General features: G+C 39.3%; 1 protein-coding gene across 1 annotated transcript; it reads right to left on the minus strand.

Moving 5' to 3' along the window:
* On the minus strand, positions 1-25,410 carry LOC123722582 (homeobox protein goosecoid-like). The gene is made up of 9 exons (XM_045684836.1): positions 24,527-25,410; positions 6,576-6,760; positions 6,047-6,115; positions 3,276-3,358; positions 3,074-3,203; positions 2,914-2,983; positions 2,667-2,835; positions 2,168-2,296; positions 1-27 (listed from the first exon to the last, which is right to left on the minus strand). Exons 1-9 carry the CDS (start codon positions 24,619-24,621, stop codon positions 1-3), a joined length of 957 nt encoding a protein of 318 aa, XP_045540792.1. The 5' UTR covers positions 24,622-25,410.
* Positions 25,411-25,870: the final 460 nt, after the last annotated feature.

Consider the following 25,870-nt stretch of genomic DNA (forward strand, 5'->3'; position numbering starts at 1 on the left):
CTAAATCTGAACCCACAGCTGCAGCACCTATAGCAAAATTCGCACAATTGTTAACACTAAAACAGCATTCGTACAGCGCAAACGTAACGTAAAGGCCACCGCAGTAACTGGAACAAGCGCCTACACCTCAAGCCGAAGTAGAAACAAGACAAAGACGTCTGTCATGAGCATAACAGATCGCATTCCAATATTTAAACATTCGGTGATATTCCAAGCATTAGAAAATTTAAAGGAAACATGCAGATCTGAAGTGAAATCTAATACCACGATAGCGCCGAGTCGTTTGAGGACCATTGGAAGATCGGGGTAAGATACGAAGCGGACCGCCACAAGTATGACGTGTCAGGTGACGAGCACAAAATAGCAATTATATTTGAACGGTGCGGGAGGATCTAAAGAGAAAGGACGAGAACAAGCGTCGACCGTTTTAGTAAAGCGTTGATGTAACGAAGCGGAATCTTCTACTAATATCAAAAATACTCTTTGTATTTTAATTATCATCGTTTTAATGTAGAGTAAAAACAGTATTTATTTAATTCAGGTTCGTTACATCGACTAAAAACCACCACATACAATTCCTTTCGGGAATAAAGCTTCACTCAACCTGTAACTACAACCCATTATTTTCGATGCACTAGAGACCCAAATTATTACAATGACATAGCAACATGAACCCCAAAAGATGTAGTTAGGCAGTAGACCGGCATGGGCCAGCAGTGCACGGTGCGGTACCTGGTAGCGCAGCGGCAGAGCGGGCAACATCGCGGCGCCCCACAGCTCGCCCGCCGCGCCGCCGCCGCCCGCCACCTGCAGCGCACGCTCTGTACCTCCGCACCTCCGCCCCACCCCCGCCCCATCGCCCCCTCGCCCCCTCGCCACTCCGCGACACCCAGCACGGGGCGCGACTGTACCACACTCCGTCACATTGCAATATGACAAATACTAAAAGTCCGACTCGAAGGACCAAAAAATACAATTTAATCTAAATTCGTTCTGATAAAATGAAGAGTTTATTTATGTAAGGTACATAAGTCTTATGTATTCCGTAGTACAGTCGCACCTCGTAAGACAACAGATGAACAGGGGAAGGTTCATCATACATAACAACTTAGGACTAGTTTGGAGCACAGTGCACACCCTAACACTTATATAATACGGACGTCACTTTTATATATGCTATGCCCAGATTTTGGGTATATAATAACCTATTCGTAAACTTTGAATCGGTAACGTAACCTGTCACTTGTCATAATCCTAATATTTTGAAAGATATAGTGAAAAATCAAACGAAAGTCAGAAAAATATGTCTACTTATACCATTAAATTATATAACCATCTTTTAACATATCTTTAAATATATAACTATATCTAATAACATTCGCGATGTGTGGCTTCAGTCTGAATATTTTTGATATAGTCATTTGTGTGATATAGTTATATGTTGTAAAACTGTTGTCATGTGATTTTAGAAGTACCTACATAACTCGATATTTGTTGTGTTTGAAATTATTTTCGTTTATTTAACAAATAACCATAAATACCACAATATCAAATAAAAATATGAAATTTAAAAATAAAAAAAATCCTAAAATACATAGAAAAGAGACTAAATATAATATAGATAATATTGAACATTGCAATAGTTTTGCACGACTCTAATTGTAAAATGCCTACTTAGAGAGATAGCACACACTTTGCAGTAAAACAAAGTGGTACTGCAAGCTGCGACCACGCACTGCTGCATGTGTCACATCTCCTTTCTCACTTTACTCAATACACGAACATAAGTCGTAATTTAGAAACGTCTCTCTTCATAATAAACAAAAGAACACAATTATCACAATGTTTCAAGTTAACTCTTTCAATCAAATAACAAAATAGGACTAGGAAATTAATTCACGTAAACTCTATCTTCCTTTATTAAACTCTGACTTACAGGAACTCATTCATTTATAAAACTGTTTCTGATACATATTTTATAACTGTTCTCACTAAAATATTAATTAGCTAAAGAAGTGAATTGACCTTTTTTATATTAAGTATAGGTTCAATTATATTTATTTCTCACTAAAAAATATGTAAATAAATTTTAAATCTATACGTGAGTTAATTTCGGTGCGTGCGTACCGCATTATCGCTAGCCCCGCCTACGTGCGTGTGTGCGTACCTGCGTGCGCTGCGCGTGGTCGCGGTGCGCGTGGGCGTGGGCGTGGGGGTGCGCGTGGGCGTGGGCGTGGGGGTGCGGCCAGCCCACGCCGCCGCCCAGCGCGCCCAGCCGAGCGCCCCGCAGCGACATCTAGGGAACACGCGTCGCCCTCATGTTACGCACAACAATATCACACTTCAACTATAAATACTTAAATATAACATACATTTGCAAACAAACATACAGAGAGCTGTATGTAGGCCGAGGGGGGGGGGCGGAAAGGGACATAGACATCTCCCTACCGCTCTAGCGGCCACACGCACATTTTAGAATAACAAAGATGGTTTTCCGAAGGTCTTAAGATTTAAGTAAAACGTTTGACACAGTTCACAACGCCATTTCAACGCATCAAATCGCCTAAATAAATGTTTAGGTGTAAAATCTCAAATGCAGTCTTTTGATGACCAGATTTATTCTGCCAAATGTGCGACAATAGATATGATTTGACATCGATGCTAACCTGATTAATGTCGAGCAGCAACGGCGCGTGGGGGTGGGCGTGCGGGTGTGCGTGGGGGTGGGCATGCGGGGGCAGCGCGTGGGGGTGGGCCACGTGCTGCGGGTGTGTGTCCAGCAGCCGCTCGTGCGCCCACACGCCGCCGCCGCCGCTCACGTACCGCATACGACGCCTGCACACATAGTTACAGCTTTAAATAATCCATCTTTTCATCATCAGTGCTAGATTTCAGTACTGTAAATGTACTTACGGAGGCTGGTATGGCAGCCGGGGAGTCCGTCGCTCCACCACTGGTGCCGCAACCGACACATTGCTTTCACCTACAACATATTATATCTCATTTGAACCATTTGTCCACAAAAAGTTACAACACAGTATGCTATCGTGACAGTATAGCAATATATAGTTACCTGAGGAGATATGCCGTGAGATCCGACGGCGCTTCCTGCTTGGACTGTCGCCGGCCTTGCTGGACAGTTCGCCGTCAGAGGAGCCGGCACTCACCAGAGACTCCACTCCACCCTCCAGCGGGTTCGTGTCCTGCGAGAGGTCACTTCCTTACTCACTTGTACATGTTTATATGTTGAATAAATGACAAAACAATTATGTTACCATGTGATGAAGGTGGTGCGGGGCGTGGTGCAGGTGGGGCTCCGCGGACGGCCCCGCCCCCGCGCCCGGACTCAGCCTCATCTCTGCAACACGCCAATATATATTTTTAACAACTAATTACCCGATTTTATTATTTTAAGCCTTAACATATAAACACTTCACAATCCAATTAAAATAATAAGATGTCTCTTAACCTTATTAAACACAACTAAGATGCGTTAAGTCATAACAAGAGTAGAAAAAATAGTCTGTTATTGCTACATTCATTATTATAATGAGGCAAAAACTCCTTTAAATATTACTTGAACAATAATTTATTAATGATTTCTCATTATTCTGAGAATCTACGTATAGACTGCCTGATGACGTCGCCATTCATTATTTAGATTAAATTTGATTTTGATTAATTTATTTACCTTTAGAGAAATATTTTTAAGTTAAAAAGAGTAAAGGACAGACGCGCATGTGGCATCCCGCTAGGAGAAAGCGTAGGATGCAGCATCGGCTCGCTACATCTTGCACAACGGACAACGGGGTCCAGTAAAGGGATAGAGAAACCAAGGACGCGCTTCTGCTTAAACAAAGGGAAAAGCCTGCGGATAGCGGATGGCTGATCGACCGGCAGCCAGGTCAATAGTTTCACAATAGAGACCCCAACTGTACCGTCTTAGGGACGTTTCGTAGCATGTGAACCGATGACTGGTATTTATGTTAAATATAAAGTAAAGTAAATTTAATTAGGCATATTTAATTGAGCGCGCTTTTTCATGGCTGTCTATAACAATTTTCAAACGTTAAAAATGTCCAAAGATGCCCTGCAAGTGTTGAGGTTTGCCGCGAAGGCACCTTCTTGCCCAAAGTGTTACCGCAGAGGGCGCGGGAGGGCGCGGGAGGGCGAGATGTGGGCGCGGGCCCCAGTGGTGGGGAAGCATCACGGGGCCGTGCGAACACTTACGCAACCGGCGGGACCGTGGTAACGCACGCGCTATGGGGAAAGTTGATCCAACCGGTGCGGCCGCCACACAAGCGGGCGAAAGGTTCCAACGAAACGATCGAATGTCGATCTACATATAAAATGCTTTAGAAAAAAAAATTAACACTATCGCCTATGTGAACAGCCACAATGACAACGCAAAATATATTCTTTTATTCTGCAATTAGAAATTATAATAAAGTTCATATCTACATAAAATATGGTTCGATTCGTATCCATAAGGACTATATATTAATATATAAAACTATGTGTAAAATAATTGCTTAGAAATCCTAAAATATAAAAATGTTTTAATCCGCCGAGTCGATGGCCGCTCTACGCATGTCGGCTCGTTGCTGAGTTGAGAATGGACACGTGCGCCATTGCACGATGTATGCCCAAACATCGTCTACTAGGACCACTAGACTGTACCAATAGTAGACTAATTATGAAGTCTACTACAAAACTAGACGTAAGAAAAACATAACTGATTTTTAATCGACTGACTCAAGAAGTTAAAAAAGAAGACATTTTTTCGTCTTGAAACTTCCCTTCAGGTGTACAATTACAGTGGTTATTGAATTAACAAGAGGTAGCACTAAAATACTTATAGATTTCTTTTTATAAATAAACTAATATTCCAGTTCATTTAACATTCAATAACGATTTCTGCTCCGCATCCGCAAGTCCCATGAGGTAACAATACTGTTCCAACACCACTGTTAGTGAACCTCTACAATAGACAAGATTGATCAAACACTGAACCTAGACTTGGCATAGATTTCTGTTATCCATAGCTCGTAACAGTAGCTATTGTTACACGATCGCTAGTGACGACACATTTAAACAGAGCAGTAGACAGTACAGTATAGCTATTGAATGCACTCGTAGAGATAGAACTGCCCCTCCCTTCCCCCGGACGACGAACCTAAAAATATATAGAACTGACAATAAGTTTCAATATAGCACTCTACTCTGCCTAACAGTTCCGTCTTAGTGTGAAAGTGGTATGAGATATAAAACAAAAGGATCAAGAACAGAGGAGTCGCGCTGTAGAAAGCGGCTTACGAAACCTCGGCCGCGATCGGCGACGTTCGCAAACTTTCAATCTTGATACGATTCAAGCCTTGTATTAAATCACGCTTCCTGGTACAGTATTGACTATTTTTTATAGCCTTTGGCTGGATGTGTGGAGGATGCAATTGATTTGTCACCTCCAAGGAATAGACCAAATAATTTGTAGGGACGTCAAGAAAGCAGCTCGTATCGTCATGTAGGACTGTATACCTAAACAATCAGTGTGCGTATTTAACAAGTTGAAATAAAAAAGCGCAACGAGACTCGACCTCAGTCAGACAAAACTCGTTCCTCTGAACTTTATCATACACCAAGACGAAATAAAAACAAGCTCGCCACTGTTATTTTTACCTTGTGGAATAGCAAAGGCAATCAATGTCTGTGTCGATGCCCGATAGAATAATTACTTTTTAAAATTTAATAACAAGATTGTATGTTGAAGAGAAAAGAAGAAAGGTATAGGAAGACGAAAGGAAGTATGGATGGCTTATTTGAAAGAAGATATGCGTAAGAAGGGGGGTGAATTCAGGTATGACGGCTGATAGAGTTGTATGGAGGAGTAGTCCATACTGTGCCGACCCTCCATAGGGATAAGGGCAGGTTGATGGTGACTTTCTCCAACAAATCGTGTAATACCGTAACAAAACGTCGTAGATGTCCTAACAAATTTAGTGTAAAGTTGATATTTTCTTAAAGATTTAATAATATAATAGCAACTGACCAGGACGTCGCCGCTCTGAAGGGCCGGCAGCGCGGCGCTCCGCACGTCGCGACCCGCCCGCGCCTCCGCCTGCAAGATACATAAAACATATTCTCGTTTCTGTTTTCTTTAAAATAATAAAGTGACGACTATATACAAACTATTATGACTTACATTAAATTAATATGTTCCCCTCATCTCATATATTTTATCCCTTGAAGCTTAAAGTATCAAAATGAATCATTGCGATTCCCCCAGCTATATCTTGGCTTGTGAATCAAGTAATAGAGGTCAGTAGGTCCAGACATAAACTATCTGTGTCTGACGCTCGCCTGCACAGAGCCTGCAGCGACCTGCGACCTGGACCAGCTCCAAATTATCAGAGGCAATTTAAATATATATTCGTTGCCAGAATCAAAATCTTACTTAACATCTAATGCGGTCAACATTTTTAAATAAAATATTTTCGTTTTTCTAAACTATTAAAATACACGAATTTCGTTGTAATTTGCATTAAAACATAGTGTTAGCTATTAAAAATTCTACTGACCGACACTGAGTCTCCTCTGGTCGTGGTGCTGCGGATGGTGATGCTGCGGGTGATGCTGAGGGAGGTGCGCAGGGTGCGGGGCGTGCGGGTGGCGCACGTCGCGCTTGGTGTGCGGGTGCGTGTGCGCTGGCGGGGGCGACGCCGCCACACAAGCCTCCTTAGGACTTCCCGCACTGCTGCCATCACTGCAGCCAATAAACATTTCTTTATTACAATCTTACTAATATTATAAATACCAATGTATGGATATTTACATGGATACTAGCTGTCGCTCGAGATTCTGTCCGCGTCGAATTAAAAAAAAAAGTTAATTAGTAGCCTATGTGTTCTTCCAAGCTATGTTCTACATTTATGTTAAAATTCAGCGAGATCCATGAAGCCGTTCATCAGATTTCTGACCACTTAACTCCAGAACGGCTGAATGAATGTCTCAAACAGAGCATAGGCTACAAAATTCATGTAAGTATTTAACTAGCCGCCACCCGGGACTTTGTCAGCGCAGAATTGGAAAAAAGTAGCCATTCCGGAGATTACCCAGAACAAACGCGGTAAAGCAAAAACATCACATCACGTGTACGGTATAAAAAATATTCCGATATTACATACATACATTTTAATTTTATATGTATAGATTAAAATTACAAATGGTTCATCATGTAAGACACTAGTATTCAAGAGAGTCTATTCACCCTGCAATAGGATACGAGCGTGATATATGCAACAGTACTGTTGTTATCTCTGCAGCTGATAAGCTCGGTTGATGACTCCTCACGCACTACTGTTGATAAGCACTAAGTACTGTTAGAGACAAAAATCAACACTGTGCCGGTGCATCGGCGCAGCACTAGACATGTCAAATATCAACGCTTACGTCGCCTCACTACAGCTATCTGTCACTTGGTTTTTGGGAACTTTAGCGCGCAATACGCTCGAGATGATCTTGACTAATAATTCTCTAAAAGTTCAGAAGTGAGATATTACCCAAACTCACAAAGTGATTTTGTTGCATAAAAGAATCGTATTGTTTACCGGAGAGTAAGATTTGTAAATTTGTAAGGATATTGAGAACTTCGAGTAAATGGTAAACTTAAAACGCACACCAGCGTGAAAATCTTCATATTTGGTGAGATTGTTCCATGTTTCTAATTATCTGTACAAAATTATTTACTGATTTCTTAATTTGGTGATTTCTAAAAGACTTGAAAACATTTTCCTAAAGTCCGTAATCGTACAATCATAAAGTCATATTACGAAAATTGTTTTATTAACAGACCATGAAAAGACCATTGGCTTGAAAACACAAAATCAACATTTGTTGTGTTTATTTCTATTTTAATGTTTGATTTAAAGGTTTGGTTTTATGGTTTGTCAAGACACAAAAGTTTGTGTAAAATATTATAAGTGCCTTTCATTTTAAAACAAGGTATGATTTATGTTGAGACACAAAAGTGGTGTGTAAAATAATATGAATCATACATTTAATATTAAGATTATAATTTGGTTAATAGATAAAAGTTTTGTGTAGAATATTTAAATATACTGTTGGCTTTAAGACAGTTCTTTTAAAGACTACAGGTTATGTTATAATTTAACAGGATAATTAAAAATACTTTTCTGTATTTTAAGACACACAAAGAGGAATAAAGAGAAAAGACAGTCAAATTGAGGTATTAAAGGAGTTGGTACAAAAACTAAAATACAAGTCAGTGGTGTATTATGTGGAATATAATTTTGAAGTTGTGACAAATATGCATGAAAAGATGTTACAATGCAATTGCATGGCAAAGATAACTTTGCCAAAATATGAATGGAGAACCCCATGTATTCATTATGTCAGTTGATGACAAATTTAATTCAAGTGTTTCCATTTGTTAAGAACAGTAGTAGTAGTTCAGACTAGGGAACATGCCAATTGAGTTAAACCAAAGGCCATTATTGGTATAAGCTGCCGGATGTCCTGGCATGGATACTTATTAAATTTGTACTGCGGTAAGATCAAACCAACATTTATTATATTTTTAGTGTTGATGTTTAATAAGACAAGATCAGGTTTTTCAATTAATTTAAAGAATTTTCCTAACAACTGAAATTGAGAATATAGATCAGTTTATTAGTGAGGGTCTGGTAAAGCAGAGTTGTGATAAAATTAAAGCCATTACCTGAGTCAGATGGATATCATTATGTCTTAAGTCATTGATGTCCTTTCTAAGTTCAGTTTATTTTAATTTGTGTGTCAGCAGGATACTTCTGAATTAAAACTTGATTTTATTGTTTGGTATGTCATGACATGCTTGCCCTACATGGTCATGTGATGAATGTTATAGATCCATAAAGATACTTGGTGTTTGAGATGACAAGAGAAATCGTGTAGATCGAGTTACCGCCTAAGGGTCCGAACCTGCGCATATCGCGAGAAGCGCGCGATTGAAGCGCGTGTCGCGAGCAGCGCGCGATCGAAGCGCGTGTCGCGAGCAGCGCGTGTGGAGAGCAGCGCGCCATTGAAGCGCGTGTCGCGAGCAGCGCGCGATTGAAGCGCGTGTGGAGAGCAGCGCGCGATTGAAGCGCGTGTCGCGAGCAGCGCGCGATTGAAGCGCGTGTCGCGAGCAGCGCGCGATTGAAGCGCGTGTCGCGAGCAGCGCGCGATTGAAGCGCGTGTCGCGAGCAGCGCGCGATTGAAGCGCGTGTCGCGAGCAGCGCGCGATTGAAGCGCGTGTGGAGAGCAGCGCGCCATTGAAGCGCGTGTCGCGAGCAGCGCGCGATTGAAGCGCGTGTCGCGAGCAGCGCGCGATTGAAGCGCGTGTGGAGAGCAGCGCGCCATTGAAGCGCGTGTCGCGAGCAGCGCGCGATTGAAGCGCGTGTGGAGAGCAGCGCGCGATTGAAGCGCGTGTCGCGAGCAGCGCGCGATTGAAGCGCGTGTCGCGAGCAGCGCGCCATTGAAGCGCGTGTCGCGAGCAGCGCGTGTCGAGAGCAGCGCGCCATTGAAGCGCGTGTCGAGAGCAGCGCGCCATTGAAGCGCGTGTCGAGAGCAGCGCGCCATTGAAGCGCGTGTCGCGAGCAGCGCGCCGTTGAAGCGCGTGTCGCGAGCAGCGCGCCATTGAAGCGCGTGTCGCGAGCAGCGCGCCATTGAAGCGCGTGTCGAGAGCAGCGCGCCATTGAAGCGCGTGTCGAGATCAGCGCATTTGTGAAAGTGCCTGTCTACAATCAGTGCGCCTGAGCGGTGCCTGTCTACAATCAGCGCGCCTGAGCGGTGCCAGTTTACGATCAGCGCGCCTGAGCGGTGCCTGTCTACAATCAGCGCGCCTGAGCGGTGCCTGTCTACAATCAGCGCGCCTGAGCGGTGCCTGTCTACAATCAGCGCGCCTGAGCGGTGCCTGTCTACAATCAGCGCGCCTGAGCGGTGCCTGTTTACAATCAGCGCACCAGTGAAACGCGTGTGGTGAGCAGTGCGCTTGTAAAGTGCCTGTCGTTAGCAGTGGCGCTTGTGGAGCGCCTGTCGTGAGCAACGGCGCTTGTGGAGCACCCGTCGCGAGTAGTACGCTCGTGAAGTGCCTGTCGCGAGCAGGCCGAGGCCGCGAACCTGTGGAGAGTCTTGATGTATAGATGTCATGGAGTACAGGGTGCGCGGAATGCCAGGTATTTGACATGGTAGTAAAAAATAATAATAATGATAACTTTTATTTCAGACTCATGATCGATATAAAAAAAAAAAAGAAAATCAAAGATTGCCTATGGGGCGTATGATTAATAAAACTTTTATTTCAGACACATGATTGATAAAAGAAAATCAAAGATTGCCTATGGGGCGTATGTTTAGCCTCAGGGCGTATATGTTGCCTCCGGGCGTATGTTTTGCCTATGGGGCGTATGATTAATAAAACTTTTATTTCAGACACATGATTGATAAAAGAAAATCAAAGATTGCCTATGGGGCGTATGTTTAGCCTCCGGGCGTATATGTTGCCTCCGGGCGTATGTTTTGCCTATGGGGCGTATGATTAATAAAACTTTTATTTCAGACACATGATTGATAAAAGAAAATCAAAGATTGCCTATGGGGCGTATGTTTAGCCTCCGGGCGTATGTTTAATAACAATTATTATTAGTTTTATTTCAGATACATGGTTGATACAAAATGTGCTATATGTTTTGCCTACGGGGCTAAGTTGTGCCTACGGGGCTAAGTTGTGCCTTCGGGGCTATATGTTTGCCTACGGGGCTATATGTTTGCCTCCGGGCTGTGTTTTGCCTACGGGGCTATATGTTTTGCCTACGGGGCTAAGTTGTGCCTACGGGGCTATATGTTTTGCCTACGGGGCTATATGTTTTGCCTACGGGGCTATATGTTTTGCCTACGGGGCTAAGTTGTGCCTACGGGGCTATATGTTTGCCTACGGAGCTATATGTTTTGCCTACGGGGCTGTATGTTTGCCTTCGGGGCTATATGTTTGCCTACGGGGCTATATTTTCTGCCTACGGGGCTGATTTGCTTTTAGGTCCTTTTTCTTGGAGGTGTTCTGGCTCTTCATGGCGCTTGGGACAGCGTGTAAAACGATGCAGCAAGGATCAATACTCCTTCGAGGACGAAGGAAATGCAGGATGGCCGAACTGTTAGAGACAAAAATCAACACTGTGCCGGTGCATCGGCGCAGCACTAGACATGTCAAATATCAACGCTTACGTCGCCTCACTACAGCTATCTGTCACTTGGTTTTTGGGAACTTTAGCGCGCAATACGCTCGAGATGATCTTGACTAATAATTCTCTAAAAGTACGTTGCAATATTGCAAGAGATATCAACATGAATATAACCGTAGGACTTCACAGCCTTTATCTAGCTGTCCGCAACTTTGTCAGCGCGGAATTAAAAAAAAATAGCCTACGTTACTGTCGCATGCATCAGCTACCTTCCAGTAAAAGACCAGCCGTTTCAAAGATTACATGGAACATACGCGGACTTGTAAACAGACAGGCAGACAATGATTTTAAAAATAGCGCAAATACATTTTTGTGACCCTCCAAATTTATTATTTGTATAGAAAATATCATATAAAAAAAAGGTCGCGGCAAACGAATTCAACTCAAAGTGAGATTTATCCGCGAATTGAGTGAAGTCATGGTTATAGTAACAGAGAGAGAGTGAATTTTATCATTTTTTAAAACTCATTACGCGATCTAAGAGCAAATTGTTCTAACTTTAATTGACCACAAAACTACGACCAAATACAACAACAATAACAAGTCACCATGCCACATAGGCCAGCTGCGAGCTGCGAGCCGACAATATTGTGCATGGCAACACTGAAAATAACCATTTGTTATTTATAAAGACGTCGCGCTGCGGAAGTCGACAAGGACCAACCAGTCAGAGTTGACCACCGATGGTCTTGATGACCACGGAGGACCATACTCAGAGTCTAGCAGCAGAATAGCATTTTAAGTTAAGTTGCGACTTAAGGTACTCAAAGAAGAAACGGCAAAGGATCACATCAAAGGTGTGGAATTTTCGAGGTTTAGCAAAGAAATTTTAATTTTGTCTATTAAAAATTCTTCAGTTTTGTATTAGAACTGAGAAGCGCTAATGAGCAATTGGTAGTTTTTGATGAAAATATATTAAGCTAAGTCCTTTCATAATTTCAGTATTCCCTATATATATACAATCCGTTGATGTTTGGTAGATATGCGAGAATTTTATTTGCATGCATTATGAAAAATAGCACCCACTTCACAGATGTGAACCCTAAGCCCTACGGAACTTGGGGAAACTGAGCGGTCGACGACCCCGCAGTTTCGGGAATACAAGGATGTCTATCATCGAACTAAAATGTATCTTAAAACTTAGAAGTTAAGGTCTATATTGTATTGAGGTTGTCAATGCCCTTGTGGGCTCGCGTAGATGACTCGTCGCGTCTTTGTCGCGTCCACAAACAATACGACACATACACGAAACTACCAAATATGCTCCTTATTTTGAAGACCATAAGGTTGATTTGAGCAAGGCATTATATGAACAAAGAGAAATAAAACATTGGCTTTCAAAACAATGCTGTTGTGATAATCGTTGTATTTGAATATCGACTTTACACCTATGTTATAAGGTTTAAAATAATATTATAAAGTATATACAAAGTTTTTGTAACACGAAAACTGCTTGGACCTTTGAAGTCAGTATGACGAATTTCGGGGTATATAAAACAAGTAATAATCACATACATACATCACTTCTGAAGTAGGAAAAATTTTCATTAACTTATCGTTGATTTCTGAGAACAAAATCGAAATAAAAAACATACCTTCATCCCTCTCATTTTCTTTGACAAAACAGAGATAACAATATATTTTATATAGGAATTTACGTCTCAGAAACCAACGATTTTATCATGTAAATGAAATAATCTGTCTTCTAGTAAGTGACGTAATTTTACTAAATTCTATTTATATACGTATATAGTTCATCAACTTATTGCAAATTACTCAAAGGAATACTAGGACATATAGATGCAAGTTTTAAAAATAATACATCGACTTCATAACAATATTCAACTCTACTTCTATTAACATTAAGTACAAATTAGCAGAACATTGTCTCGTACTCAGCCGTTCCGCATACATTACTTTCCGTCCTACTCTACCACAAGGTAAAATGAGCGTGTGGGACAGAGAAAGATGCAGCAGAAGATTTATCTCAGGACAGGCAGGCTCTTGCTGATTGCTTGCAGACTTGGCTTGTGTTTATCTTTAAAACCTCTATAGCTCAGTGGTTATGTGAATAAAGTACGCGGTTCGAAAAAATAATTTAAAATTACTGCTTTTGACATAATAAGAAAACAATGTCACCGTATTCTTTGAAATCGGAGCGAGAGAACAGACATATATGAAAGAATATAAGAGAGTTAAATAGTAAACCTGTAGTTATTTTTAACCTCGCATAGTTGTTATTGAATAGAGTAACCTTTGTAATATTTAGAACATCAAACTGCAAATTCCTGTGCGGAAAAAGAATTAACAATACTCTTCCTCTATTTTAATTTCCTTATACGTATAAAAAATGTATGTGTGTGATATAAATATTTGTAAAGCACACAAACGCGCTACGGTTACGTAATATAAATTAACAAAAAACACAAAAAAAAAATTACGCAATTTTTAAAGATTACATTTGGGTTTTTTTTACGCCAAAATAGAGATAAAACTGTTGCCCATAGACATCTGAATTTGCATCAACAGTGGAGGGGATACACAAGAGAATATTTTCATTCTTATGCCTTTCTTCCCATACGTCCTCGCCTCTGCAAAATCGACCTGAAGGAAGAGGTCCCATCCCTTCCCTATTAAAAACTAGCTTTTACCCGCGACTCCGTTCGCGCGGAATAAAAAAAATGCACAAAAGATAAAAAAGTTCCCATGTCCGTCTCCTAGTTCTAAGCTACCTCCCCATCAATTTTCAGCTAAATCAGTTTGACCGATCATGAGTTATAAATAGTGTAACTAACACGATATAGATAGGCGGAGAAGGGAAAGAGTAAAATTTCAGGCCTCCGGCACGCAGCACTCATCAGACTGTACTCGGTTCCACTAGACGTCTTCTTTGTGGTCGTGGTGTTCACCGGGCGAGCTGGTCAAGTTGGTTATTTTTATTCTTGGATTCTATGAAACTTTTCTAATGACTGTTTGTTTTAAGGTACAGTTACACAGAGTTTGAAAGAGCAGACAGCAGTAGCAGCCTTGCTTAAAACTCCACGTAGAGTGCCCATAGCGTCACAGTTCGTATCTATTTAGACTAGACACACTCTGTCAGGTATAAACTATACGGGGGGAGTGCCGGGGGGGGGGGGCGGAAAGGAGGCGAGGGACACGTGTAGAGACGTCACATCGGTATACTCGCTAAAGGTTCCCACTCGCGGCGCTACACCAACTCAACGGGTCTGCTTACGTGTAGCGAGCGTGCTGCGCTACCGACCGTACCTAGTATATCTACATCTTTATATCCAGACGACGCGACGTCCTCTTGAAGGTATATTCATAGAAATATTGTAATCTTGTTTTAAATAAATGTACATTTATGACAACATTACACTTAGTGCCACACGCAGAGTCAGTAAGAGAGACATTAAGTGTATATTTTCCACTAAACCAACCTTGGGTCGAATGTCTTTGAAAATGATTTCAATAGAAAGTTATACAAATATATTTGCATCTCGCAAGGCGTCGGTGTTACTAAACCTACACGACAAGCCTAACACCTCCGTTATCAGGCACAGCCTTCCATTGTCTCTGATTATTTCTAAATGTGTGACGTCACCACAATGACAAGAATTACGCACGTCTATAAATCACGCAAAAATTTGCGTAACATTTCATTTAACAACAAAATAATAAAAGTAAAAATCTGTGGTCCTTTTAACAAACTATATCTAGTTTCAATTGAACGCTTAAATTATGTTAACAGAGTAACAACAAATTCTACACGTGGCGACCATTATGGTATTTAATTTTTTCAGTTCCAAAAACCTTCTATAATTTACGAGTTTAAGCTAAAAAAAAACAGTTTTGTCTGTGGTAAAATATATAGGCCTTGTATTGGAACAAAATATACTCTAATTGTATAGAAAAAGCTGTACTTCTTCACAAAATAGCAAACACATATTGTGAGAAATAAAACCGGTTCCATCGTTATTGAACGTTCCTGAAGCGCAACAAAACTGACTTCCTGCCTACACGATTACGATAAACGTCAAGGTCATACTCGGGCTTATCAAAGTGTACATAAACTTCTTCCTCGAAGAATACCACCATATGAAATAGTGTTGGCACACACATGCCAGGATTCCATCTTATGCTGGCAACACACCTTAGGTTATGCATTGCGTATTTATTGTGACAATCACCATCTTATCGTCATCGACTGTCCAGCGCCCCTATTGGCCGTAAAGTACACCAAACTCATAATAAATTTTGACATAATTGCCGACGACAATATAAAAGCGATTGTCATAAAAAATCGTGCTAGGCTTTCGATTTTGTCCTAACATATACTATAGTCAGAACCTAACGTATGTGGCCTAGATTATTCAGTAGATAAAGCACGTATTGTGTATATAACAAATCTTCTGTATACATACCTATTTACCCGAGTAGTTGGGAGAATAACTAGAACTAGAAGACTAGAACCCAAGTTATAACACCCTGTCCTAAATCAATTAGAAAATAAGAAACAAGTAGATCCGCAGACAGCTGCTAGTCTATACAAATATAATGAAGAGTAAAGATTTCATTGTTTGCATTAAATAGGCTGTGAAACTACTGAAAAATTATTTAACTCTTGAGAAGCTACACCATCCCCGGCTGATTTAGGCTTTATTTATTACTTGATTTTTTAATTCCGCACAGACAAAGTCTCGGGCAAATGCTAGTGTAAGAAAAAACAATAATCACTTATTACACAGGCTAATGACAAATTAATGAGTCTTTATACGTCACAATTTTATTGCGGCAAACCTGTTCGTAACAGATTCGTAGTCATTCCCAATACGACCACCTCAAATGTCAATTTAAGAAGGCCAAGTTTTCCATACAAATTCTACTAAGTAGCGGTTCAAGTAAGTTGGACATACAAAGGACCAATGTAGATTGATCGTAGTGTTCATATAAAAGACTCCTCGTGATGGGTCAGGTAGATTGGCACTTCCTAAAAGAGGCAAGCGAGCCAAGGCCGGCACGAGGCCGCAGCCATTGTCTTGTCCGCGAATAGTGTTGTCACTGCAAATGTCTATAATACAACAAAAACTATCGACTGCAATGTAGGTTATAACTTTAACAAATTCTTAACTAATCTAAAGAGATTTATTAAGAAAAGAGACTAACATTATTTTACTATTCAATGTAAACTTACAATGTCACTGTACAGTTTGGTTTAGAGTTTCACTTAACTTTTTATCAAAGTTTTGGCACTAAATCATAGCTGAATCAATATTCTTCTGTGACAGCTAACTGACGCGTATTTTAACAAAGAATCATTCACATAAAGCACACGTTTCAATAAAAAGAAAACTAAATGTATTTGATTTGACACGTAGAGCAGATCTCTTATACACGTACGTGCTAATTCAAATACTAAGCACTTTACAACGAGTCAGTGAGAGGCGCGACGCGACCGCGAAGTTCTCAAAATAAAAATTCGCCCTTATATGGACCCCGATGGGTCCGAAACTAGTCGGTGCCGTCACCGGACAATTATACATGAGTTAAGCAATTCTTAATTAATTTAAATTACTTTACAACACGACAAATCACACATATCGATATATTCATTCACATCACTACTAGTCTTTGTGTAATCCACTGGGTGACTATTACTAACGTTGCTTACGTTACTTGTGTACTGCAATGACTACAACTAATTACGAACTATGCAACAACAGTACTAATCCTTCAATTCTAGATCCTAGGCTATTGTGTATTGAATAAATTATATTACAACAAACTGTTCTAACTCGGAAAAAGGTATAACTAAAGTTATCAATAGCATAAGCGAGCTCCTTTGTAAGATTGAAGCTGTCTTGCAAAAGGTCAGATTGGTTTAGAATTAGAAGATATCCCACTATGAATATCCCCTCTTTTCTTGAAAAATCTGGTAGAGGTCAGATCATATAGTTTCGTCTCCATCCTACAAGATATTTTACTTCAACTTCCTCCGGCTGTACGTTTCCTAACTACACCGAAATCCGCACGCGAGGTCACCTTGCGAAACTCCTGACCTTCGCCGTGCTCAGGACCCTGACCCCCATTCGAGTCTCGCATCGTCGACCTGACTAGCCAGCTTTCGACCGCTGAGGACTACAGTTAATAATGCAGCACCATTATAGCGTAATGACTAAAGGTACCTATTTTTCGTGGTCGTGGATTGGAATCCCTACATTACACTACTATGAACCATATCCTAGCACAAGTCCAGAGCTTCATTGAAATGGTTGAATATTAGTTTATATACGTTTAAATTCATTTGAGGTAAAAATGCAGATGTTCTGACTTCAATTCCAAGACTTTCTTCCCACATCTGCCGCTAAACTCGACAGATGGGAACGTCTCATTTTGTACACTATTTAAACAAAAACACGCCAAAAAATCGAATTTATAGGATACTAGCAATTGCCTGCGACTTCTTCCGCTCGGAATTAAATCTGTTTAGAAGTTCTGGAGCATATTAAATGCAAGCAAATAATCAAATCTAGGATAGATTTATAATATTACTAGCGGACGCCCGCGACTCCGTCCGCGCGGAATTAAAAATAAACTTAGCCTAAAGAAAAATTATTTTTCCAGACTATGTTCTGCATCTGTGACAAATTTCATCTAGATCCATTGAGCCGTTCCGAAGATACCTTCAAACAAACATCCATCCATCCATCCATCTAAATATTCGCATTTATAATATTAAGTATGATTATTTATGACACTAAAGTGAAGATATTAAATAATTTACTCTAATCACACACTTAAACATTCATACAAAATGTAATAGTTTTTTTCTTCAGCGGGAATGAGCCCCCTGTCTAGATACATATGGGGAGTTAGAGTTGGGAACAATACCCCGTAAACATCAGCACTTTCACAAACTACCTTCATACATGGATACGTACAAATGTAGGATACATTTTTTTTTATCTCCACATTTCTCGACAATGCATACTGACTACTAAAGTTTTGTGATAGACAAACATAACTGCAAGTAATATTACAAATAAAGAATTGAACAAACTCTTGTTCAAATTCTACGTACTCTATTTCAAGGTTGATCTTACCTACTAATGATAAGTTGTTTATAAGGAATATTAAATCAAATATAAAAAAAACATAAAACCTACATATACTCCGAGAAATAATAGCAATCGAATACGTCACATTCTGACGTATTTCAGAAACAAGGAAGTATGTCTGTGTGTTTTTAATCATTTATATAAAAACCTTAAGGAAAACTCTACATAGCAACGAAATGACAAACCCTGTGACCGATCACTGATTTCCTTGTAAATTGTTATAAATCAAATTGCTAAGCGAATAAAAAAAAACAACAAATAATCGTGGGCCGTTGAGGTATATCGTAGCTAATGCCAAAGCAAAACAAACCTTACCCCATTTCAATAAGGTTGATATTCTCATACAAAATGTTTAATAAGTTTAGTCAAAGGCACGGCAAGAAACGGACTCTAACTTTTCGACGGTAAGGCTTCGGCTAACACGTTCGGGTACCAAAGCCGCAAAAACTCCTTAAGGTTCGCAACAAAAAGTCCCCACTCGGGCCCGGCCACTACCTGCGCCCACCCCTCCCCCGACATACCTACAGAAAAAGTTACGTCGACTCTTTGGATATATGTTTGTGTCAAGATTTAACAATTTCTAAGTACTTTTTTTCATATTTAGGAATGAGTTTTTTTTAACAAAATATCTTATTGGTTTTACATAATATCTATACCGAAGTAAATAAGAACTTTAGAGCAAACGTAAAAGAGACAAGAAAAGTAAAAATTATAGTCTGTTTCAATAGTATAATTTGATAAAAATCTTCTTTGCTCTCCGCCCCAGTCCGTGTGTACGGACCCTTAGTGCAAATAGATAGATATTTTTTCAATCTTTTTTTCACCGATTCCTATTTATAAGGGTGACAGATGTTACATCCATAGATAAAGAAGTGATCGTATTGCCTACTCAAACTTCTAGGAATGCTACAGTACGCGGGGACATTTTTTCTCGTCTACCCTCATAATAGAAAGCGACGTATCCGCTTGTCCTGTGGGATTCATACCGACACCATATGGCATCGTTAGATGGGTGTTTTGAGACTTTAAGGAAAGCAAAGCTTAAAGTCTTCTGTTTTTCATCAATGGTATAAAGTAGGAGAAGAAAGTTTGTATCTGAAAAAACATACATACGAATCGAGATAATTTTTGAAGTCGGTTAAAAATAATTATCATAACTAAAACATGAAGATTAGACATTTAAATTTTGCACAGAAATTTGATACCACAAAGGCACTAAGAACGTATTTTTCTTAATTCATCGCCTAAAATTCCTAAATCCGGGATTAAAGTTTGTGTGCTACTTGCATATTGATATAAAGACGCCATTCAATATAAAAAAAAATTGCAACTTAAATTGAAATTCATTCACCATGCAGACAAAGTCACAGATGTCAGCTAGTATATAGCATATAACAAGATTTTGACAATAGTTATTTTTTCGTACATTGCGATCTGGGGATCGTGAGTGCGTCGCCGGGGACTCGAACGTCTGTAGGGTATAATTACACCTTTTGTTTCTACGAGGCAGGCAGTAAACGTGAAATGTTTTTACATCCGCATACAGCTTTTTGTGTACAGGAAATTATTTTTTACTTCAGTTTTGTTTAGTTTCAACAGTAAGCTGTATGTTTATCGTCCTGAGAGCTGCGTTACAATCATGTGGAAAATGAAGCAACGTTACTCTTTAAAATCGGTTTCTAGTGGTTCATTAGAAAAAAAAAAACAGTATGAGTGCATTTTTGTACTCTGGTATTAAATTTCAAATTTGACGTCATTCTTAAAAAATAAATAGTAACATTTTTTTATTTATTAATACTACAGATGCTTTTGGTAATGCTTTTTCAAAAAATTTCATACAAATCAAGTTATCAAAAAAAAAAATATAATTCATTTCTGTTCAACAATATTAAAACTAAAAAATACTAATTTAAGCCACAGCACCACTGCAACAGTTCAAAAACAAAGCTTTGCTCTACACATGAACGATAAAAATCACAAGTTGGCCCGAGAACGCGTAGCGAAAAAAAAGCTAACTGGAGCCCTTGCCCCCACCCCCGCGTTGCCCGCAGTGTCGGTCGGTCGTCACCGGGGCGTTGAACCCGGGGCGCGGTACCTGCGCCGGCGCACGACCTTTTTTTACGTCTACTACGGGCGTGCAGGACGCATCGGCAGACCGACGCCGGACTCGCATTTTTGTTGAACAAATATAAACGGAGCAAACAGGACGAGGCAACGAGACTGATATGCTAGTACAGTGAACGGAGACAAGAACACAAGTTGAATCTGTTGGTTGCCACAATCTTACAATGGTTATCTCAGTTTTTACAAAGAAAATCATAGAGATGACTATAACAATCTAATAGATATTAGGGTATTGATAGCTTATTTAGACATTCTAATAGGTCATTCGGAAAGTCATTTCATTTTATCTCGACTTAGGATTTGTGTATTTTCGACATAGGTGCACCACGTCCTGGAAGGTTGAAGCTGATAAACGCATTATTATAAATAGAAATAAACATAGAAAATATAAATAAAAACCAAATGACTTTTACTACAACACTGCATTGACAAACCTAGTAGATAATTTTGTGTAGAATTACATAATTTTAGATCAAGAACGATTAATTACCAGGAAAAGAAAATAATTGCTATTGCTTCCACCATTTTTATTGTCCAAAGAGTGTTTAATCAATGAATATAAGGCAATAATCCACTGCTCAATGTTTTATTAAAAAACAATTACTTATATAAGAACCATATAGAAATATATTATTACAATGTCTGATTAGACAATTTATGTCACAAAACTTTTTAACACTAGCTACCATTATTTTACAACTAGATTTTAACCCTGACTCCATCCGCATGGGTTAAAAAAAGCTTAATCAGTAGCCTATGTGTTCTTCCAGACTATGTTCTACATCTGTGACAAATTTCATCTAGATCCATTTAGCCGTTCCGGAGAAAAATTCAAACAAACATCCATCCATCTAAACATTTGCATTCATAATATTAAGTAAGACTAGCTGTGGACCGCGACTCCGTCCGCGAAGAATAAAAAAAATATTAGCCTATGTGTTCTTCCAGGCTCTTCATCTATACCAAATTTCATTAAGATCCATTGAGTTGTTACCGAGATACCTCCAAACAAACATTCATCCACCTAAACATTCACATTTATAATATTAGTAAGAAGTCTGTATACTTTTACAAAAAAGTAAAATATGCTACCTTCTATGTTTTTTAAGTACCTCTGTTTATTTAATTTAAGCTTTGGATTGAAACAAGATATAGATCACAGGATGTATTATCAGTAACCCATCCTGGATAGAATAATGAACAGCAATGACATAGAGGGGGATAGCAGTGTTGATATGACATCCTCATAATAAGGCATAAAGACACAGGTGATATACCTGCTATATTGATGACATCATACCATTGACACTCTAGAGTTCTAAAACAATTAAAAATAGACCAAGCAAGTTACAATCATAATGGAACATGATTCAAAAGAAAAGATTTGTATACTTGTACCAAATAAACTCAAAAACTACTGGAACTATTCAGAAAATTCTTTTACCATTGCTTTTCTACATTATCAGTAAATAAAAAAGGCCATATATAAAATTGTTTCAAAAATAAATATACACACAATAGGGTAGGTTATGTTACTAGTAATAAATACCCTCAAAAGATTATCCTTTTGTCTGTCAGTCAGTATATACATTTTCTATATTTACTAATATTATAAAAAGGAAAGATTTCATTGTTTGTTTCCATTGAATAAGCTTCGAAACTAGTGAGCGGATCTGAAAAATTCATTGACTATTGGAAGCTACACTATCCCTGAATTACTTAGGCTATATTTATTACTAGATCCTTTTTTATTATGCGCGGAGAAAATCGCAGGCAACTGCTTATCTTACTAATATAATACATGTAAAAGTTTAGATGGACGGATATTTGTTAGAAGGTATCTGTGGAACAGCTTAACATATCTTGATAATATTTGGCACAGATGTAGAAAAAAATAGTCTGAGAGAACGCATAGGCTAATTATTGAGTTTTTGTTCATAATTTTGCACGGACGGAGTCAAGGGTGACAGCTAGTTGTCATTAAACTGTAATTAGTTTTTGTGTTAAAATTAACTATAGTTACAGTATTTTATTATTAGTCATAGTTACAACTAAAATTGATGACCTGCAGATCAGCTCACACTTCACACGTGTGAAGCATATCATTGAATTGGCTCGCAGATCAGCTTCTACCTGTATAGAGTTATGATAAGTATCTCTGTGACTCAAAGACTAGCTTGCAACTCGCAAATTCTTAGTACATAGCATTGAGCCATGAGCTATCGATATATATGTTGAGCTGCAGCTCAATTGTACTAGGCTATACGAGCTGAACTTTTGAAATAATTCAGAGCTGATCTACACATGTCTAGTTATTATTATTCATTCAAAAGACAAATACCTACAAAGTTAATTTCTGGTAAGTAATAAACATTAATTTAAGTAAAACGCAAGTGATTCAGTATGACCTACTGACACTCTTTAGTTAACTTGATGTAACAAATCTCTGAGGCCATGACACCTTGTTACAGATGCAAAATTTATTTACATCTTTAATGCCACACTTTCACAAGTTCATAAATATTAAATTTGTGTAAAACAACTTTTTTTGTTCACACAAATTACCATCAACTGCCATGTATAACCCAGAGACAGATACCATAGACAGAGACCACATAGTGTGGTTCTTGAGTACTCTTGCCTTGCCCATATTCATGCTCCATAGATATTCCCTAGCAATTTATCATTGGCTCAAATCACCAACAACAAACCCATAACCAATTCTAGACATTACACATGTGGCTTTTTATAATTAATTGAAAAGTGGGTAGATATTAAATCATAGATAGTTTAAAAAACTATATATTGTGGAACAAGTTAACATTACTATAGGAAACCTATATTTATGTTCAAAAAACTTTACATATTATTATTATTATTTGCTAACACATTGGCAGCTAATAAGCTGATGCATGTCAAATAACTTGGAGAAATATTGTTTATTTAATATATTTTTGAATAGTTCATTAATAATAACAACACTACATTCTCTGGGAGTTTGTTAAATACCATGATAGTAGTATTAAACTGAAGAGTTTTACTACACATTGTCATTTAAGATATTTTAGCTATGCCATAAGATTTCTCTTTATTTATCAGACTCTATGTATAATCAGTGCATCATGTTGTCCTCAATATAGATCTATTACTTTCTTGATCATCAGTCAGGCAATCCATGATATAACCTCTAAATAACATCCGACTATTAATTCTAGTAAATAACAAATTCAAACATACAAATCTTCGGCTACATTATATTATTACAAACACATTATTTCTCCTAGAATGCAACAAAGAAGGCAAATATGTATCATATAGTATTTATAAACAAGTTAACAAAAGATAAACTATGTTTTAAATATTTGCAATATATTTGCAATCATTAAGTGTCCAATAAAAATTCAATACGGTTCTGCTTTAGGCCATGCAGCAATGGAAATTCATTATGTAACAAACTGATTGGTTGACTTTAGCAACACCTCAGTAAGGTTTTTTAATCTTGTTATATAACCCCCCCCCCCGCTCTAAATTCATCAAAACCATTTCATGACAAAATTATGTAAAGCTTTTATATACATATGGCATTTTACCACATAAATACCATACATAATATCATATGTACATAATTATTTCCTGCATATTTTAAACATATTATTATCAACAGCAAAATAACCAACACATAATATGACACAAGATAATATAAACTAAGATTTGCGCCGACATTTCTGCGAAGTCTGTTCCTATATTGGTTTGTGCGAGTAGTTATTGATAAACAAAATGTTAAGAGCGCTGGCGAGTGGCGACGGCCGAGCCGACATTCAGACGACATAAGGTCGAGTTTGGCGCGCCCACCTCCGCCCCGCTTGTCACGTGTAAGGAATACCATGAAAATTCATTGTATAGCCGAGACGAGAAAATGACACGCAACACGCTCGAGAGAAGGGGCAAAGCACGTCGCCTGCGTGACCGAGCGCTTGTCAACGAACGGATAGTCGCTATATGCGTCGCCATTACCTGTAGTTCTGTTCGTAGTCCCAATAGTCCTTGTAGCGCGGGTAACAGCGCTGGCCTCCGCGCGGAAACGGCCTCCTGGAGCCCCCCTGACTCATGCTCGCTGCGCCATTCCGCCTTGTATCGATCCGACCCGACACCACGGCGGCCGCTACCGCCTCACCACGACCACGCACAAATAAACACAAACACTACACTCTGACACTATATTCCGTAACGGGTAACTGTAAAACTTGGTGGTTTTAGGGCTACGAACCCGCACTTATAATGTTTTGAAGGCGACTGACTCAGCGCGAAGTTCGCGCGGACTGACGGTGAGCGAGCGCCTACGTCACGACCTGCCTGCGGCGCCCTCTGCGGGCGAGCGTACGTGTCGCTTTCGAAAACGACCGCCAAATAACTTCAATATTTAATTACGATTATTTAATTGTTATCTAATTGCACTTGAACACGGAGCATTGAATGAATGCTGCACTATTTTTATTGCGAAGCCGTGGGATGTCCGTCACTAAAAAGATGCGTTGGGGATTATGCCACGAAAGTATTGATTTTAGATTTAATATGAATATTGCTTGTATTATAAAGTCGTATTTCAAGTATTTATAAAAAGAATCACGATAATGAGAAGGCGTCACCGCGCGCTTGAAATTGTTCGTCACATAATTAATGTGAATCAAGAGATAATTTCACTCTCGGTGTTACGCACTAGCGCACTGCTCCAGATCTGCACTGATACACCAAACATGTGTCCACCGCTTTTACAAAACTATCGATCACTATTTTACACACTAAAACTTCTTGAAAACCGAAAAATAATCGAATAAATGTATTAAAATGCTGCGCTCCGTCCGTTCCACACAATACGTAAGCCTAATATAAAAAACTTTACACAACTCGTCCCCTTTGCTGTTTCCAACATCAAGTGCTTTACAGCAGAGAGCCTCTACGCAATCAAAAAGATGCACTAAAAAGTAAGAGCGCTGCAGCGCTTTACTGACACACAGCCCCACCCATTGTTATTATAATGCAGCCAACATGACGCATGTTTTATAACGTGAAGTTAGTTGAAATTTTCATGTCATCTATATCTGTCTCTTTTTGGTATGCGTGGAAAAGGAAGACAAAGCTATACGAGGGCGAGGGGTTTCGGATTCGTTATTTATTGTTTGGTATTGGTATGGCTGACGGCTGGCGCGTTTGCAATAGTTTGCGTTTTATTTGGATCCCGTCCCGCGGTGAAACAACACCGTTATATCGCTTTCACTAAATTCGTTTCGAGAGCTGGTTTCGAGCACCAACGGGCAGATAACATAACTGGAACTAGCAAGAACTTATCTCCTGACATAT

Source organism: Papilio machaon, chromosome 28 (genome assembly GCF_912999745.1).
Source record: "Papilio machaon chromosome 28, ilPapMach1.1, whole genome shotgun sequence".
Classification (NCBI taxonomy): domain Eukaryota; kingdom Metazoa; phylum Arthropoda; class Insecta; order Lepidoptera; family Papilionidae; genus Papilio; species Papilio machaon.

Coding starts and splice junctions, on each gene's coding strand:
- LOC123722582 (XM_045684836.1), bottom strand. CDS start 24,621: ATGAGTCAGGGGGGCTCCAGGAGGCCGTTTCCGCGCGGAGGCCAGCGC. Junction 6,116..6,575: donor CCAGAGGAGACTCAGTGTCG/GTCAGTAGAATT, acceptor TGTATCTTGCAG/GCGGAGGCGCGGGCGGGTCG. Junction 3,359..6,046: donor TTCAGAGCGGCGACGTCCTG/GTCAGTTGCTAT, acceptor GGCGTGTTGCAG/AGATGAGGCTGAGTCCGGGC.